The sequence below is a fragment of the Bactrocera latifrons genome, unplaced genomic scaffold, assembly GCF_001853355.1.
Source record: "Bactrocera latifrons isolate USDA-ARS-PBARC rearing strain unplaced genomic scaffold, ASM185335v1 scaffold_142, whole genome shotgun sequence".
In the NCBI taxonomy this organism is placed as follows: domain Eukaryota; kingdom Metazoa; phylum Arthropoda; class Insecta; order Diptera; family Tephritidae; genus Bactrocera; species Bactrocera latifrons.
In genome coordinates, this window is record NW_017534875.1 from 603,481 (window position 1) to 618,474 (window position 14,994).

A 14,994-nucleotide genomic window follows, 5' to 3' on the forward strand; every position below is an offset into this window, starting at 1 on the left:
TCTCTGAACGCTGATAACATGGACGTCTGATAAAATGCTTTTAAAAATAATTACCAAGTGTTTCCTTTTCGAAACATTTATTATTAATGTGTTATGCTATGTATTCTATTCTTTAAATCYATTTCGCTTTCCCAATTAAAAACATTTCCAATTTAACTAATTAGTAATTTATTGATCATTTATTTAGTAAATAAAACGAAAGTGTTCCTACAGTCTAAATTTTTACAGCAAGGACATTTCCAAAAAACCAACCTGCACTTACAATATAACAATTTACATTCAATTAATTCTCATACAAAATATCTTTACAACGCATACCACATATGAATTAAAAAACATTGCCCTTTAAATGTACAGTTTTGTGTATGTATATAATTATGCCACCTTATTAACTGGAGTTGCTGCTGGTGATAATTGCAAGAGACAAAACCTTTCTTTAAGAGCAGATGTAAACAAAGGTAAATATTCAAGAAGCAACACTAGTAGCAACAAAGCTAGAGTCAACCATATAAAAGTCCGACGCCAATTTACTGACATTTGTTGACGTTTGTGCTTTRCTATACACTATAAAACTTTCGTTTTTTGTTGCTTTTGGCTACGCAGCTCATTCCAGGAAGGCAAGGGAATATTTTTGAGTAGCGTCCAGTTAGGCGACGGTACATCTGGTGACAACCAATTAAAATCTGCGATATCTGTATAATTGTTTTGAGCTTTGTCTAAGCCTGCCAGTTGAAAGTCTTCATCGATTGTAGTGTAATTATAATTATAGTCTGCTATTTCAATTTGCGTACAGTCTTCAATAATAGCTCGACATGTGACGTGTAAATATATGCGACAATTRTTTGAAGAATGTAATCGTAATTGTTGGCAAGCTAAAGCTAGCGTTGTACGCTCGCAATTTTCAGCGAATAGCGAACGTGAAATTGGCCCACAAAGGATTGTACAGTCGATGGCTTGTGATATTTGTACTGATCCTGCATGACCACGAAGCTCAACAAAACAATTTTTTAGATTAGAAATTGTTATATCTTTATTATTTAGTTCATCCCCTTCGAGGCAAATATAATCATTTTCTCTATTTGATAACGTCCAGGTGAATGAAGTGCTGTCAGTTTTTGATTTTTCTGACATATCAACTTTATCGGTAGAAATGTTCACAACTCTTGGATTGACTAATACCTTCGGGGCTACTTTTTTTCCACTGAATCCAAACTTCTTTTTCGGTATCAGCCGTAGTCGACATTCTTCGCAGCTGMCACTTAAGTCATTAAGCGTATTCTGACAGGCCTTAATTTTAAAGTCTGTCAAAAACATTGTTGATGTGGTAAGATAACGTTGCAATTCTTGGATTTGTATTGTTAGATCGGCAAATATGCGTGTTAAATCCGCATTATTAGATGTTGTTCTATCTGTAGCGGCGGATATTTGCGAAATATTTTGTATTTGTTCTTCTATTGCTCTCGCACGTTCAGTAAATGTTTGAGCAAAATAATCAGTACCTTCCAGTTCGACATTTTCCTTATTACGTTGCTCTATTTTCACGTCTAAATAATTTTGGCGTTCTTTATTGCGCTTATTTAGACGCTCCAATATATTTTCCTTCTTAGTATCGGCATTCTCGCCACTGTTCAAGGTAGTGCTGCTGTTTTGTAAATTTGCGCTCATTTTGCTGTATGTGTTAACGTAGAATCACTTTCAAATTGGTGCTGATTTTGTGTTTACTTTTCCTTTTTCTGCATGTAAATTGGTGGTGCTTCACCAGTAGCCGCCTCACGCATACGTTGCATAAACTGTAACTTTTTAAGTTCTTCGTTGGTTAGATGTGCTGGACCTCCTRTGGCTTTTATGCGCTCTAGTTTCTCCTCAGATGGTTCGGTAAGCAACATAAGCCCGTAGCCAACGCCGCCTGAACAAACTAACCAGATTAGAGATTTAACATACGGATTGCTTGCCATTTAGAAATTTAATTGTATTATGGTGGTGATTAAATATAAATAATTATATATAAATTTTACACCAGCGCTAATTTAAGACTTAGTGATAGTTTTGTGGAAGTATAAATTTTTTAAAAACGTTAATGTACCAAAATTGTTTTGATTATTCTCGTTTTTCGCTCTCAGCTCGCCAGACTGCGGAATCGACTTGCCTCAAGTTGCTATTGCCCAAAACCTCGCCCACTTTATAGTAGTAATCTAGAGCAAATGGGAAGTTATCGTTGATATAGTGGCGAAACTCTGAAAGTATGGATATATAATTGGAGTTAGAATAAATATGAAGGATATAAATTAACGTTTACAACAAAATGTTCTGAAGTATATTACAAAAATTATTTCAAATATTGTATTTCGATTTTGTTCGCAAGCAATTTATTCTATTGAATATTGAGAAAATTCAATCGAAAATAATCTGCATTTCAAAACAAAGAAAAAACATATTGTTAAGCAACCAACACTTTTTTGCGTCTGCGATTGTCACCCACACTGTGCGCACCCGTCATGATTCATCCACTATACACCAGACTTCTTATTGTGCTTGCTTTTGTATATGACTTTGACGTAAAYTGCCGTCATTTATATTACAAGTTTTTACAATAACAAATTTAATAACAAACCCGTATTGTGTAACAATTTTAAACGACTTATATGTTGTTTTTTCATATTTCGTTTAAAACTTTAATTAGTGGTTCTTCAACATTTATTTAATGTTGTGTAAGAAATTTTTTCGCTTACCACGATTTGTGTTCATACGATAATAAACTCCGTAGGAGGCTGCAAAGCAAACTGCTTCTGCAATGAATATTACTTTAGCACTTCCTTTTATGAATTTCCAGAATGCTGGTTTGGGAGATTTCGGCAACATTACAGCAAAATAAAAAGATATTAATAGTTTTTTAACACTTTGAAAAAAGATTTCATCATTTCTTTAACTACACGCTTTTATTACGATTAGCTTGACAGATGCTGACATTAATGAGGTGTTCTTATTAAAAATGTGGCAATGTTAAAAAATAATACCAATTTATTAACCTTTGCAAACACGAATTATATTGTTGATTTTTTATTCGATTTCCAAAAATTTTCCTAATTTTTATTTTTTTAATTTTTATTTAGTTTTGTATATTGCAATGGGCTTCTTTTTTGGGAGAATGTTCAGTTGTCGAATGATTTTTTAGTTTAAAATTGTTTAATAATATCAGTCACAATAGTGTTATTACGTTACTTGGTTGCACTACGCGTCAAGTCGGGTAACTTGGCGAGTTGTCGCTAGTCTGATAAAAAYCCGAGTTGATGTTTACATGTTTTATTATTTACGCGTTCAAGTTTTTTGAACACAAAGTTATGCAGCTTGCATAGTGATTTGTTTTAATCATCTTTAAGAACCTAGGAACAATATGTCCTCCGATGAAAAGCAGTAAGAATCATTTTGTTATATATTGCCTACATAAAAAAAAAATAATAATAAAAAATTTTAGAAAACGTAAACGGTGGAGTGTGCGCGAAACAAAAAGCTTACTAAAATGTTATTTGGCTCATAAAGATGAGTTTGTTCACCACGGAAAAAAGAGGTTGGCATATACACATGTTTTGGAAGACATGATAGCGGATGGCTTCACAGTAAAAAAAATTACATATAAATGCTTTATATAAATAATAGAAAATATTTGAAATAGGATCCATCGGCAACGGTAATAACATTGGAAAACAAAATACGGAGTTTACATTCCACATATAAATCTGCGAAAGAAAATGAAGCCAAAACCGGCGTATCGCCAAACAACACCCTATGTATGGCAGAAATGGAAGAAATTTTTGGAGATATGGATTCCGGTTCAAATGATCACAGGCTTCAAATGGGCATAAACAGTGGAAATGCCTTTACAATGTCACCAACAGATACCGTTTTTACAGCGCATAATGTATTAATACCAGATCTATCTTATCCGGAATTACATATAAAATCATCACCACCATCTTCCCCTTCGCCACAACTAGAACTTAAATCGTCACCACCATCTTCTCCTTCTTCATATACACCTATGAAATCACCAACGGTACCAACTCCATTACCTCAAACACAGTCTGCATCTGCATCGTTACCGCAAGTTTCAAATCGACGTCGTCGTAGGAAAACCGCTCGTGAAATTTATTATGAGCAGAAATTAAAGATCAAACAAAAGTTGGCGGAAAATAAAATTATGGAGAGAAGAAGGCTAAATCAATCTATTCTTGAGGTACTTAAGGATGTTGAAAATAAAAAACTAGAGATGTTGAAGGCGTATTTAAAGTAGTCTCTTTATTAAACGTTAGGTGAATGTTTTTCTAAAAGGGTTAAATTRTTTTGAAAATAAAATATGTAGTAAAACAAATAATATATTTTGTTTGCTATTTATTTAGTACTTTGTAATGCTTCCTGCTTAAAAATATTTTCTTGACTCACTATATACATAATACCTATTCTATTTCTGTAAATTGTTGATTTTCTGAAATAATTTAGTTTATATCCTCATATTACTTTGTTTTCTTGCAAATATTTAAAAAGTAGATCGCGTCTATCCAAATAAATATCGTCTTCGATRAGTCCTGCTTTTATATTGTTGTCTAATTTTTGAAAGTTATCATCTTTAAAGTCATCTATAAGTATATCATCTAAGTCTATACATATATTATGAAGAACACAAGCACTAACAATAATGTTCACCATGAAACATAAATTCATTTGTTCAGAAAAATGCTGCAACCGTTTGAATCGTGCCTTGAGTAAACTAAAAGCATTTAGAACCACTAGGTGTGTAGATGAATGTAATTTATTGAACAGTCGTTGACTTAAAGTCAGTTTGTTGTCTTTAAATTGAGATACCAACCAACTAGTAGAAGGATAAGTTGAATCGCCCAATAAGAAGTAGTCCTTCGGAAATAATTCTTGTCCCTCCAACTGTGATTTGATAAACAGATTGGATCTCCGTAGAACTTTGCTGGAATTCATCGATCCAGGTTCACCACATGATAAATCGGTAAATCTTTTGTCTGGATCAACAACTGCTTGTAKCACTAAGCTGTAGGTATTTGCTCGGTTGAAATAATTTTCTTTATTATTGTTTGGTGCTTTTATTTGTATGTGAGTACAGCCGATGACTCCAATTATTCCTGGTATATCGTTTTTGTTCTTAAATTTCTTTTCTACCTCTGTTGCGGCGGCACCTTGTGGCCACTTTATAAAATTATGCCCACTTGAAATAATCCAAGACGACAAAGTGTTTATAATATGCCAAGCTGTTGAATTTGAAATACCAAATAATCTGCTGAGGTCTCGAAAAGTTACTGTATGGCCTATATACCAAATATATAAATACACCTTAGTTCTGGGCGTCACTCTTGCTCTGCCACCAGGATTTGTGCTTTTGGCTATAGTAGCGGAATATTTCTCTATAAAACATATGTACATTAGTAAATATAACAACATTTCATATAATATATATTTTAACTATGGCACCATACCAATTAAAAATTCTACAGTTGAACGTCGAAGTCTCATGTGGGTCCTGAATTCACTACTGCTGTAATTGTTGATGACATCACAAAAATTGTCACCCTTGACGGTTTCCTCTCGTTCGGAGTCATCGGAACTGGATGAGGACTCGGAACTAGAACTTGATTGGACACTGTCTAAAATATCCTCTATTCTGACCATTCCACTCATGAGAAGCTCTTCACTTGAAAAGAAATTGGTTATCTAAAGGGGATAATTTGTTAAAACAAAAAACTGTAAAAATAAACTAATTTCTTTACCAAGTTCGATATTGTGTTATTATCCATTCCTTATAAATCTAATATGCAAACTTTGTATACAAATGTTTACCGTATGGTATATATTTTTTCATTAACCCTTAAAAATACAGGCAAATGCACCAAAAACATAATACAAACCGATTTGTACAGGTGGTCGCTTACAGTGAATGACAATTTTCTGAAGTTGAAGAAGAAGGAGAAAAATAAATATGTTTTTGACAGTAACACTTTGACATTCGAGTTTTAAACAATTTCACTTTTATTGTTTAGTCATCATATTATCTTAAGGAAGTTTCCTGATTTGTCTAGAATATTTGGTCACAATTGTTACATACTTTAAATAGCAGCATACAACCTAGTAGGCATTTAGTTTCAAAATGGAGTTTCCACATCTCGGTCAACACTGCAACGAATYCACCTGTAATCGCTTAGATTTCCTGCCATTTAAATGTGATTCCTGTACTAAGGTATTTTGTTCGACACACTTTAATTATGATAACCACTCGTGTACGGGTCCACGTCGTAAAGATATGCAAGTTCCCATTTGTCCATTGTGTGGGGAGCCAGTACCCACAGCGCCAGGTGTCGAACCCGATATAACAGTGGGTCGTCATATTGATCAACAGTGCAAATCCGACACAAAGAAAATTTATACAAACCGTTGCAGCTATAAAAACTGCAAAAAGAAGGAGCTTGTTCCAGTTACCTGTAGAGAATGTAGAAAAAATTATTGTTTGCGTCATCGGCACACTGCAGATCACGAATGTAACAGTGCAACGAGTGGAAATGTAGATAAGCGTGCTTTAGCAGCGTAAGTTGGTACTTTAAATTATTATATTTTTTGAAAGAAACATCCGTTTCTATTGCAGTACTGCTGCTGAATATCGTCGCACAAACAAGCCAACTTCACTGTTCAATGCTCAGCCAAAACGAAATGCAGTACCGACTGGCACACAAGTGCAAAATATTCAAGGAAATATGGTAATTGATAAATTCCAATAAGAATTACTTACTAAATGCCTAACTATCATTCATTTTATTTATTTCTTCCCCTTTAGACGGAAGATGAAGCGTTGGCGCGGGCACTTGCTTTATCAATTATGGAATTAGACGAAAATGCGGATCGGGAACGGCGCAATCAAGCTGCTTCGAATTCTTCAGTACAAGCCAATGCTACAGTACGTGTAGGCGGTCGTGATGGACAAACCACAAATGTCAAGGACAAATGTTTACTCTCGTAGTATGGYTGCAACGAATTGTTAGGATTTAGATGTTTTATAGGCTGTATAAGATTTAATTTACAAAATCTAATTTAATGAATGAATATTATATAATATACGCATCTGCATTTAATATAAATTTGTTTAAGAATTTAAAATACTTTTTGAATTCTTATACTTTTTGGCTTCTTATGTGGTGCACCGGCATATACTTTACATTTGTATGAATTATAGGTATTTGTATTCAGTTAGTAAAAATTCCTATTTCCTTATATTTTGTAAGTTATTAGTGGTGGAGTTCAATTTAGCAGACTATAATAATGATGACGCATTGCCCATTGTAGCGGGTCATTGTTGTACTTGATTTACAAATTGTAGTTGTTCGTTTTAAATAATATAGACGCTTATATATTAAAATATATCCATCAAAAGTCGTTTTAATAATTGCTGAGAATTTAGTATACATATACATACATACATTATCCTCTATTACAAGTTGCCTCTAGAGTTCAGAATCTTTTCGTTTTCTCTTGCCATGCATTAATATTTGAATTAAACTTTTTTATCTTGTAATCCCGACCATATTAATTAAAAATAATTTTAAAATTTCTAATACAAATTACCGGATTTTACAAATTTCGAGCGTAGCTGCTTTCGTTAGGTCTCACATATTCTTTACAGCTTCTGTCTAGTCATGAAATCGCCATTCGTACTATCAATCTCATGTACTCTGTATTGTTGTTGCTGGTGACTGATGTCACTTGAAACATGATCATTAATAAGCAATTAAATAAGAAATATGCAAAATCTTGTTTTTTTTTCGAAATAGTTCGGGCAACAAATTTGTATACCCAATATATGTAAATCTGTAAAGAAGAACTTACATGTGTACATGCATAGATTTGAATGAACGCTCGTGTGAATTTTGCTATCAGCACGGAGCATAATAAAAACTCCGCTCTCTCGGGAGCAATAAATAATATTAAATAGGTTAATGAAAACAAATCGCATATACATACATACATATCTACTTAAGTGCCCGACCAACGTTTGTGAAGATCGCTATAACATACACACATACGTATTTATTTACATAAAAACCAATACAAATTTAGATTGCCAATGCGTATTTTGTATATTTTTGAGGGAAGAGCAATTCAGTGTGTTTTGTAGTCAGTGATTGAGTAGACAGCGGGGCCAACGCATCCCAGAAAACTACAGCCAAGGCAATTTGATTTATTTGGCTTCACCAAAAGCTCACTTGCCGGCACTTTTTTACACGTGTTGCCTTATTCTGCTTGAAATAAATTGTTTTTTATTAGATATACATACATACATACATAACATACAGTTACTCGGTGTGAATTCTTTCGAAAAATTCTTTAAAAGTCAACGAAAGTTATATAACATCGATGATATAGTGACAATAGTGTGTGTKAATACGCGAAAACCGCTAACAGTAGTACAAATATGGCCAAATCGATGTTATTGATTTATTTTTTGCTGGCTGTAGCGGTCTCACCGACAAAAATCGTTGCTGGCGCTCGTATACTCGGCATTTTTCCCCACTTTGGCTACAGTCATTTTAAGGTGTTTTTTCCCCTATTGCGCACATTGGCGGAGCATGGTCATCATGTCACCGTGGTCACACATATTCAAGCGCCCGCTAATACCACCACCAACTATGAAGAATTATTGTTAGGAGGTCAAAAATCTACAAATATCCTCACTTTCGAACATATACTACCGCGACGTCCGTTACACTATCTTTTATTGGAAGCAGATATTTTGCATAAAGAGGGACAGAAAACTTGCGAACTTTTCTATGAGAGCGGCCATATCGAAACGATATTGAAAAGACACGAACAGGAACCATACGATTTGGTTATCACCGAGTACTTCAATTCAGACTGCCAGTTGGGTATACCATATCTGCTGGAAGTGCCGATAGTGGGTTTAAGTAGTTGTTTATTAATGCCATATTTCTACGATCGTATTGCATTGCCCGATTTCCCCTCTCACGTACAATCTGAATTTGTCGGCTTTCCGGAGGAGTTGAACTGGCATGAACGTCTATTGAATTTCGTACAAGCGAATGTAATCAAGAAGCTTTATCGGTAAGAAATTATCAAGTGCCGTTAAGCGGCACAATATAACTATAAATTTTAACATAGTAATCATATACGCTTACAAACTTAGACGTGGGGATCACCTTAGCTTAGTATTGTTGTTAATTGTTACATAAAATCGGAAGATATGTGATGAAATTAATTTATTTAACAATATTTTGCTTGATACAAGTGATATCTTCAGCAGGAAGGATATATTAAGTACAGGGTTTGTCCGGAAAGTAATAGGACTGAGTCGGTTTAAAAAAATTTATTGAATCAATCGTTACAATTCTTTAAAAACTTTCAAAACAGGCTCCTTCTGCGCCGATCCAGCACTGCCAGCGCGATTTTCAAGCATCCTCCGGCATAGCCCTGAGAGCCGAGGTGCATGCTGCTTGGATCCCCTCTGTGGTCTCAAAATGCTTGCCTTTCATCGGCGTTTTCTGGCAAAGAAGCAAAARAAGTCTGGTGGCCACATTGGGGCTGTCGAACGCCTGCGGAAGAGGTTTGTTAGGTAGCTGTAGCTATCGTTGTGCAACTTAGAATCGGCTGTGGTGTCTTTTCAGACCTTTGAGGCTTTTGAGGACTTCCACGAAAAACTTGGCATTCTGGGTTTGTTCAGGAGGMATAAATTCATGGTGGACGGAGCCATTRATGTCTAAAAAGACAATGAGCATCGTTTTCACTTTGGATTTGCTCAYTCTTTCGATCTTCATTAGCGGCCTCTTTCGGCTCGGAGACGACTGATCAGCCTCTCGTTCGTTGGCTAGAAAMACACTCTACCGAATATCCACTCGGTACGCACACACTCCGAAGTACAGTCTCTGCGGTAAAAAATTAGTCCTATTACTTGCCGGACAAACCCTGTATATTGTARCCGTACTTTATATGTATATTACTGCAATTCGTTAAAATTAAGGGCCCCGAACAAGGAATATTAAGTTCGTGACGAAGTTTGTAATTTTCAGACGTAAACATAGGAGACCCTATAAAGTTTATTGWATATATGTAAAAATGATCATAGCGACGAGCTGAAACGATTTAGTCAGTCTATCTGTCTATCCCTTAGTTTTTGAGAGATCACTTTGAATTTATAGTACATAGCTACCACACAAACTGAACGATGGTAATCAAGTTTTTGTATAACAACCCTTTTTATTTGAGAAAATATCTTAACGAAATTTGGTATAGATTTATGTCCAAGACCATACACAATCTTCCAACACATTGTTCAGGCCGAAATCAAGTTCTTGTATGGAGCATTTTATGTGAATTCCGTTATAGCTTCAATTTAATAACTATAAGCATGAAAACATCTAATTATTGAGAGCTACGAAGACATACGAGCATGGCAAAACGAATATACCAGTATATGAAAATTGGCATGGTCCTATAAATAACATAATATATACCAACGATGTGCGGAGTGCATGAACATCTGCTTAATTTTTTTCAAGCCAATATGATCAATAATCTTTATTTGTATCAAAAGGAATAACAGCTTATAAAGCCATGGATTTAATGGTCAACTTATGATTGGGAACTAAAGAGTTATGTGACGAACCCATTTTGCAATGCTCTCGAAATAAACATGAAACTGAAAAAAATAATAATGTACTCCCTTTTTATTTTCGATGGTTCCAACCAACTGTCAGTCAACTAACCCAAAATGTGCAAAATGTTAATTTATGAATCCATTTATCGCTATATACACTTCGGTCACTGCCTTACCATATGTTTCTATAATTGTTTGGCAAGTTATTTTTAGAATATCTAAGATTCACAAAGTTTCCTAAACTGTTTGTTTCGATAGGGTTCACGGTAGTTCACGGCAGAAAGGCTTGARAAATGCCTTCAAATGATTACTGAATGCGGGGAAGTTTGGCTGGTGGTACTAATGATACTTATAACATAAAGATTATAAAARTTAGTATTCAGCCTTTATGAAAATAACTGTAACTTTTCTTTCGGTTTTAAATTCGCCTTATGTAAAATAATAATACTCAAAACACGAAATCCTTTCGTTARTATTCGTTTCTATTTTTGTCGAGGCTTAGTTGAAAACTATGTTATGTTAATGTTAATGTTAAAATCTATGTTATGCTATTTTACAGCTACCGCACAAATTATTACGATCGCAAAGTGATCAACAAATATCTAAATATAGATTTCGATGTTGATGATTATGCCAAGCGTAGTACCAGCTTAATTTTGGTCAACCAACATTACACCCTACACGGTAATAAACCGTTAACTTCGCAATTAATCGAAATGGGTGGCATACATATCGATGAGGCAGCACTAAATGCGAAATTACCAGATGAAATTGAGAAATTCTTAAAAAATGCACCATCCGAAGGTGTGCTCTTCCTTAGCTGGGGTTCTTTGGTACGTTCGTCTAGCATGCCCAGTGAGAAAGTGCAAACAATAGTTAAAGTACTCGAACGACAGCCTTTCAATGTAATTTGGAAATGGGAGACCGACGAAGTACCAACGAAAAGTAAGAAGTTCCTCTTCGTCAAATGGGCGCCACAATTCAGTTTGATCTGTGAGTATGATGAACACGCAAATATTAATAATGGGCGACAYTAAAATAATAATTACATAAATATTGCTATATTTTCCTACAGGCCATCCCAAAGTGAAAATATTTTGGGGGCATGGTGGTCTACTCGGTACCACTGAGAATATATATTGTGGCAAACCATTAATAGTCACACCACTCTACGGTGATCAAAGCGTTAATGCATATGCGGTCCAAAATCGTGGCGTGGGCTCCATACTATTCTTCGAYGATATTAATGAAAAYAGTTTAGAAGCRACGCTTAAAGAAGTGCGCCGCAAGAGGTGAGTTTAGTGCTTGTGTGTGTATATATTTAGATAGTATGTTTTGTAATATTCTTGAATCTTTTTCTTCACAGTTATGCTGAGAATGCTGCCRTGTTGTCGCACTTATTCCGTAATCGAGACATGAAACCGCTGGACAGAGCTGTGTGGTGGGTGGAACATTTGTTGCAAAAGAACGGCAAAATGGCGCATAAATTGCTGCAGACAAAGGCGGTAAARCTAAATTGGTTCGTCTATTATTCACTGGACAGTGTGTCAATTATTCTGATCGGTTTGGCGTTGTTCATTTTCATTTTACACGCGATTTTGCGACGCTTGTGCGGCGTTTTCAAATCCGGCAAACAAAGTGGCAAACTGAAAACGAAATAATTGGACTAAATATAGATATTGTTGAATAATAATAATAAAATTTTTGTTTTATATTAACGAAGAATTAATTWTACTTTCATTCAAAAGTTGTAAGGATTACGTACAACCGTTAGGTAAATACAACTATTTATTATACTCTGGTCTTGCAACAGGTTACAAGAGTATACAAATTTACAGGACCTCTTACGTTTTGAGAGAATGGAAAACGTTTGACGCAACACTTTGAGAAAAGAACAATCGAAACTGAGAAAATGTTAAGAAWGGAATACGCAACTTTGATAGCCCGAGCATAGAGCAACGTTGATGCAACATTTTTGAGAGAAAAGAAAACGCTATAATTAAATATATTTGCATGGGCGTTTTTATTAACTTTTTTTCAATCCCCTCATGAAATTTACTTGGAAATACTATAAAAGAAAAATCCCAGAAAATTTAATCCCTCAATATTAATTTTAAGTACTCGACCAAGGCATTGAAAATATACAAAAATCACGATTTTCTACCATAAATTTCTATAGCTCAGAGGCATTTGAAGGAATCCCTTTGAYTTTAGGCACGTATTGCTCAGAATTGCACCCTCTACGAAAGTACCCATTGCGACAAAGTCGTAACTGATTTTTTCAAGAAATTTGCGTTTKTTTTTTAATTTTGAATTTTATCGGAATTTTTATATGAAAAGTTTTTTCTAGCGGAGTAATAAGTTTAAAAAAAAGAAAAAAATTAAGTTTTTTCTGAATTCAAACTAAAACATATTTGTTGCAAGTAAAATAATCATAAATGCGATTTTCTCACCACCAAACAGCAATATGCACTAATGATTGAGCTGTTACAGCAAAAACCTGAAATGGCSCAGGGTTTTACCAAGTGCTCTAAAGCAGAAGCAACAGCTTTTTGAAAAAAATATGGGCAACGGACCGAACAGTGTTGGTCCGCGCCTATCAAAGGTATTCTCAGCTGGAAGAAGGTAATAAATAGAGTTGTATTTTCTATTGCTGTAACAGGAAAATTTAAAGGTTGTTGGACCTATTTTTTATTAGGTATGGCTAGATTGGAAGACCACCTGTGACMTATAGTCCAGTATTACCAAGACATACTAATAGGAATGCACAACATAGTTATTGATAATTTGACTGCTTCTAATAATGTTGGAAGTGGAAGAAAAACAATTTCAAGCCATGTCACAAAATAATTAATTAAATTAATACTTAATTAAAAAAAATTGTATTATGTTGTATCTGTTAATATTTATTTAGGATAATATATTCGTGTAAGTGTTTCACATGTAGCTTCTCTGATCTGTGAAGCTGCATCATATATAAGTTGRTGAAAAAATTGAATTATTTTCTGTAAAAATATTTGGTTCTGAAATATTTTCTAAAACACATTAATGATTAAAGGTGCCTTCCATGGTTCGTAGTTAAGCTCATGATCAATCAAAAGACCTCTAAATTGATTCTTAAAAACACCTATTAYTCTTTCTACTGGATATTTTAGTAACATATATGTATGTATAATACCAAAAGCCAATTGTTTCGGTCACCATCAAGGTTTCTTATAAAACATACATCTTTTAAGATGCAACTGAGCCATTGGAATATCAAAGTCTTCAGTCTTTATTCACTYCATGCTGGTATAAATAACGATCTTAAAGAACATGCATTTGCCTTATTTGGCGAAAGTTTTTAATAAAACTGTTTYAGAAAAWTAATTTTAATAAAATTTAACTAYACATTTATGTGGATTCTTGAAGTGTAGATTGTTACGTCCACGTCGAGAGGCTTGCCCTTTTCCCCTCAGTGATTTTCGGTGACTTCTTTGATCACACCGGCTTCTCTCACGTTAATGAATAAAGTATGTCACACTGTGAACTCTTATATAAAAGAGGACATGTTGTTACGATTTTATAAAGTCACGCACAGCAATCGTTCGATTTAGTCATCACTGAGTGTATGAATCCGGATATTCCGTCGTATGTACAGTCGAAATTAGTCGGATTTCCGGAAGAACTGAATTGTTATGGACGACTGTTGAATTTTCTACAAACAAAACTGGTGAATTATATTATATATATCGGTAAGATATTTGAGACTTGAGTAAGCWCGTTTATATTGGATAATTTTTTTAGAGTAAAAGTTGAAACTTTAGGACGCGTCAGCAAAGCATATTTTTCTTACATAATGAGGAGGCTTAAAGAAGTAGAGATTATGACAAAACGTTGGAGAAATGTGAATAATTGATGACTAACTCAACTGAAAATTTTATTTTCATTGTCTTGCAAGCTTTTTAGTTATGCAATATTATGTAATTTCCAWTGAGTTTTATAGAAAACTAAAAGTTATTTCGTCAGTTTATTTAAKTCCATTTGTATAGTGATCGTAGTCAAAGTAGGAAAATCGATAGATTTAATTTTTTTTTATCGAAACTTAGTTGAAATCACCATTAACCACCTAGGATATAATATTTTACAATTACCGCACAAATTRTTACGAWCGCAAAGTGATCAACAAATATCTAAATGTGGATTTCGATGTTGAGCATTATGCCTAGCAAAGTACCAGCTTAATTTTGGTCAATCAACATTACACCCTACACGGTAATAAACCGTTAACTTCGCAATTAATCGAAATGGGTGGCATACATATTGATGAGACAGCACTAAAT

The 14,994-nt window shown here is 34.3% G+C and overlaps 7 protein-coding genes across 8 annotated transcripts; 3 read left to right on the forward strand and 4 right to left on the reverse strand.

Moving 5' to 3' along the window:
- Positions 1-151: 151 nt before the first annotated feature.
- LOC108965604 (tubulin-specific chaperone C) lies at positions 152-1,687 on the reverse strand. Its single transcript, XM_018928142.1, has one exon. It carries the CDS (start codon positions 1,663-1,665, stop codon positions 565-567), a length of 1,101 nt encoding a protein of 366 aa, XP_018783687.1. The 5' UTR covers positions 1,666-1,687; the 3' UTR covers positions 152-564.
- Positions 1,679-2,081, reverse strand: LOC108965609. Its single transcript, XM_018928148.1, has one exon. The coding sequence runs from the start codon at positions 1,953-1,955 to the stop codon at positions 1,719-1,721; it is 237 nt and encodes a 78-aa protein (XP_018783693.1). The 5' UTR covers positions 1,956-2,081; the 3' UTR covers positions 1,679-1,718.
- LOC108965608 lies at positions 1,815-3,079 on the reverse strand. 2 transcript variants are annotated; one of them, XM_018928147.1, is made up of 3 exons: positions 2,730-3,079; positions 2,084-2,234; positions 1,815-1,906 (listed from the first exon to the last, which is right to left on the reverse strand). In XM_018928147.1, exons 1-2 carry the CDS (start codon positions 2,857-2,859, stop codon positions 2,098-2,100), a joined length of 267 nt encoding a protein of 88 aa, XP_018783692.1. In that variant the 5' UTR covers positions 2,860-3,079; the 3' UTR covers positions 1,815-1,906; positions 2,084-2,097. The 2 variants fall into 2 exon arrangements, with proteins under 2 accessions (XP_018783692.1, XP_018783690.1); XM_018928145.1 differs by having other exon boundaries at positions 1,857-1,915; positions 2,730-3,047.
- Positions 3,080-3,224: 145 nt separating this feature from the next.
- On the forward strand, positions 3,225-4,369 carry LOC108965606. The gene is made up of 3 exons (XM_018928143.1): positions 3,225-3,411; positions 3,473-3,614; positions 3,671-4,369. Exons 1-3 carry the CDS (start codon positions 3,392-3,394, stop codon positions 4,286-4,288), a joined length of 780 nt encoding a protein of 259 aa, XP_018783688.1. The 5' UTR covers positions 3,225-3,391; the 3' UTR covers positions 4,289-4,369.
- Positions 4,370-4,371: 2 nt separating this feature from the next.
- Positions 4,372-5,913, reverse strand: LOC108965603 (putative nuclease HARBI1). The gene is made up of 3 exons (XM_018928141.1): positions 5,787-5,913; positions 5,496-5,730; positions 4,372-5,423 (listed from the first exon to the last, which is right to left on the reverse strand). The coding sequence occupies exons 1-3, from the start codon at positions 5,811-5,813 to the stop codon at positions 4,504-4,506; spliced, it is 1,182 nt and encodes a 393-aa protein (XP_018783686.1). The 5' UTR covers positions 5,814-5,913; the 3' UTR covers positions 4,372-4,503.
- Positions 5,914-6,029: 116 nt separating this feature from the next.
- On the forward strand, positions 6,030-7,427 carry LOC108965607 (AN1-type zinc finger protein 2A). Its single transcript, XM_018928144.1, has 3 exons — positions 6,030-6,597; positions 6,656-6,767; positions 6,845-7,427. The coding sequence occupies exons 1-3, from the start codon at positions 6,164-6,166 to the stop codon at positions 7,025-7,027; spliced, it is 729 nt and encodes a 242-aa protein (XP_018783689.1). The 5' UTR covers positions 6,030-6,163; the 3' UTR covers positions 7,028-7,427.
- A 727-nt stretch (positions 7,428-8,154) lies between these two features.
- On the forward strand, positions 8,155-12,397 carry LOC108965620 (UDP-glucuronosyltransferase). Its single transcript, XM_018928163.1, has 4 exons — positions 8,155-9,123; positions 11,232-11,665; positions 11,748-11,964; positions 12,039-12,397. The coding sequence occupies exons 1-4, from the start codon at positions 8,477-8,479 to the stop codon at positions 12,331-12,333; spliced, it is 1,593 nt and encodes a 530-aa protein (XP_018783708.1). The 5' UTR covers positions 8,155-8,476; the 3' UTR covers positions 12,334-12,397.
- Positions 12,398-14,994: the final 2,597 nt, after the last annotated feature.

What these genes read in the sequence shown, in the direction of transcription:
- LOC108965608 (XM_018928147.1), bottom strand. Translation starts at nt 2,859, where the DNA reads ATGTTGCCGAAATCTCCCAAACCAGCATTCTGGAAATTCATAAAAGGA. An exon ending in TCGTATGAACACAAATCGTG is followed by an intron (nt 2,235 to 2,729) that starts GTAAGCGAAAAA and finishes CCATACTTTCAG; the next exon opens with AGTTTCGCCACTATATCAAC.
- LOC108965606 (XM_018928143.1), top strand. Translation starts at nt 3,392, where the DNA reads ATGTCCTCCGATGAAAAGCA. An exon ending in ATGTCCTCCGATGAAAAGCA is followed by an intron (nt 3,412 to 3,472) that starts GTAAGAATCATT and finishes AAAAAATTTTAG; the next exon opens with AAAACGTAAACGGTGGAGTG. An exon ending in TGATAGCGGATGGCTTCACA is followed by an intron (nt 3,615 to 3,670) that starts GTAAAAAAAATT and finishes TATTTGAAATAG; the next exon opens with GATCCATCGGCAACGGTAAT.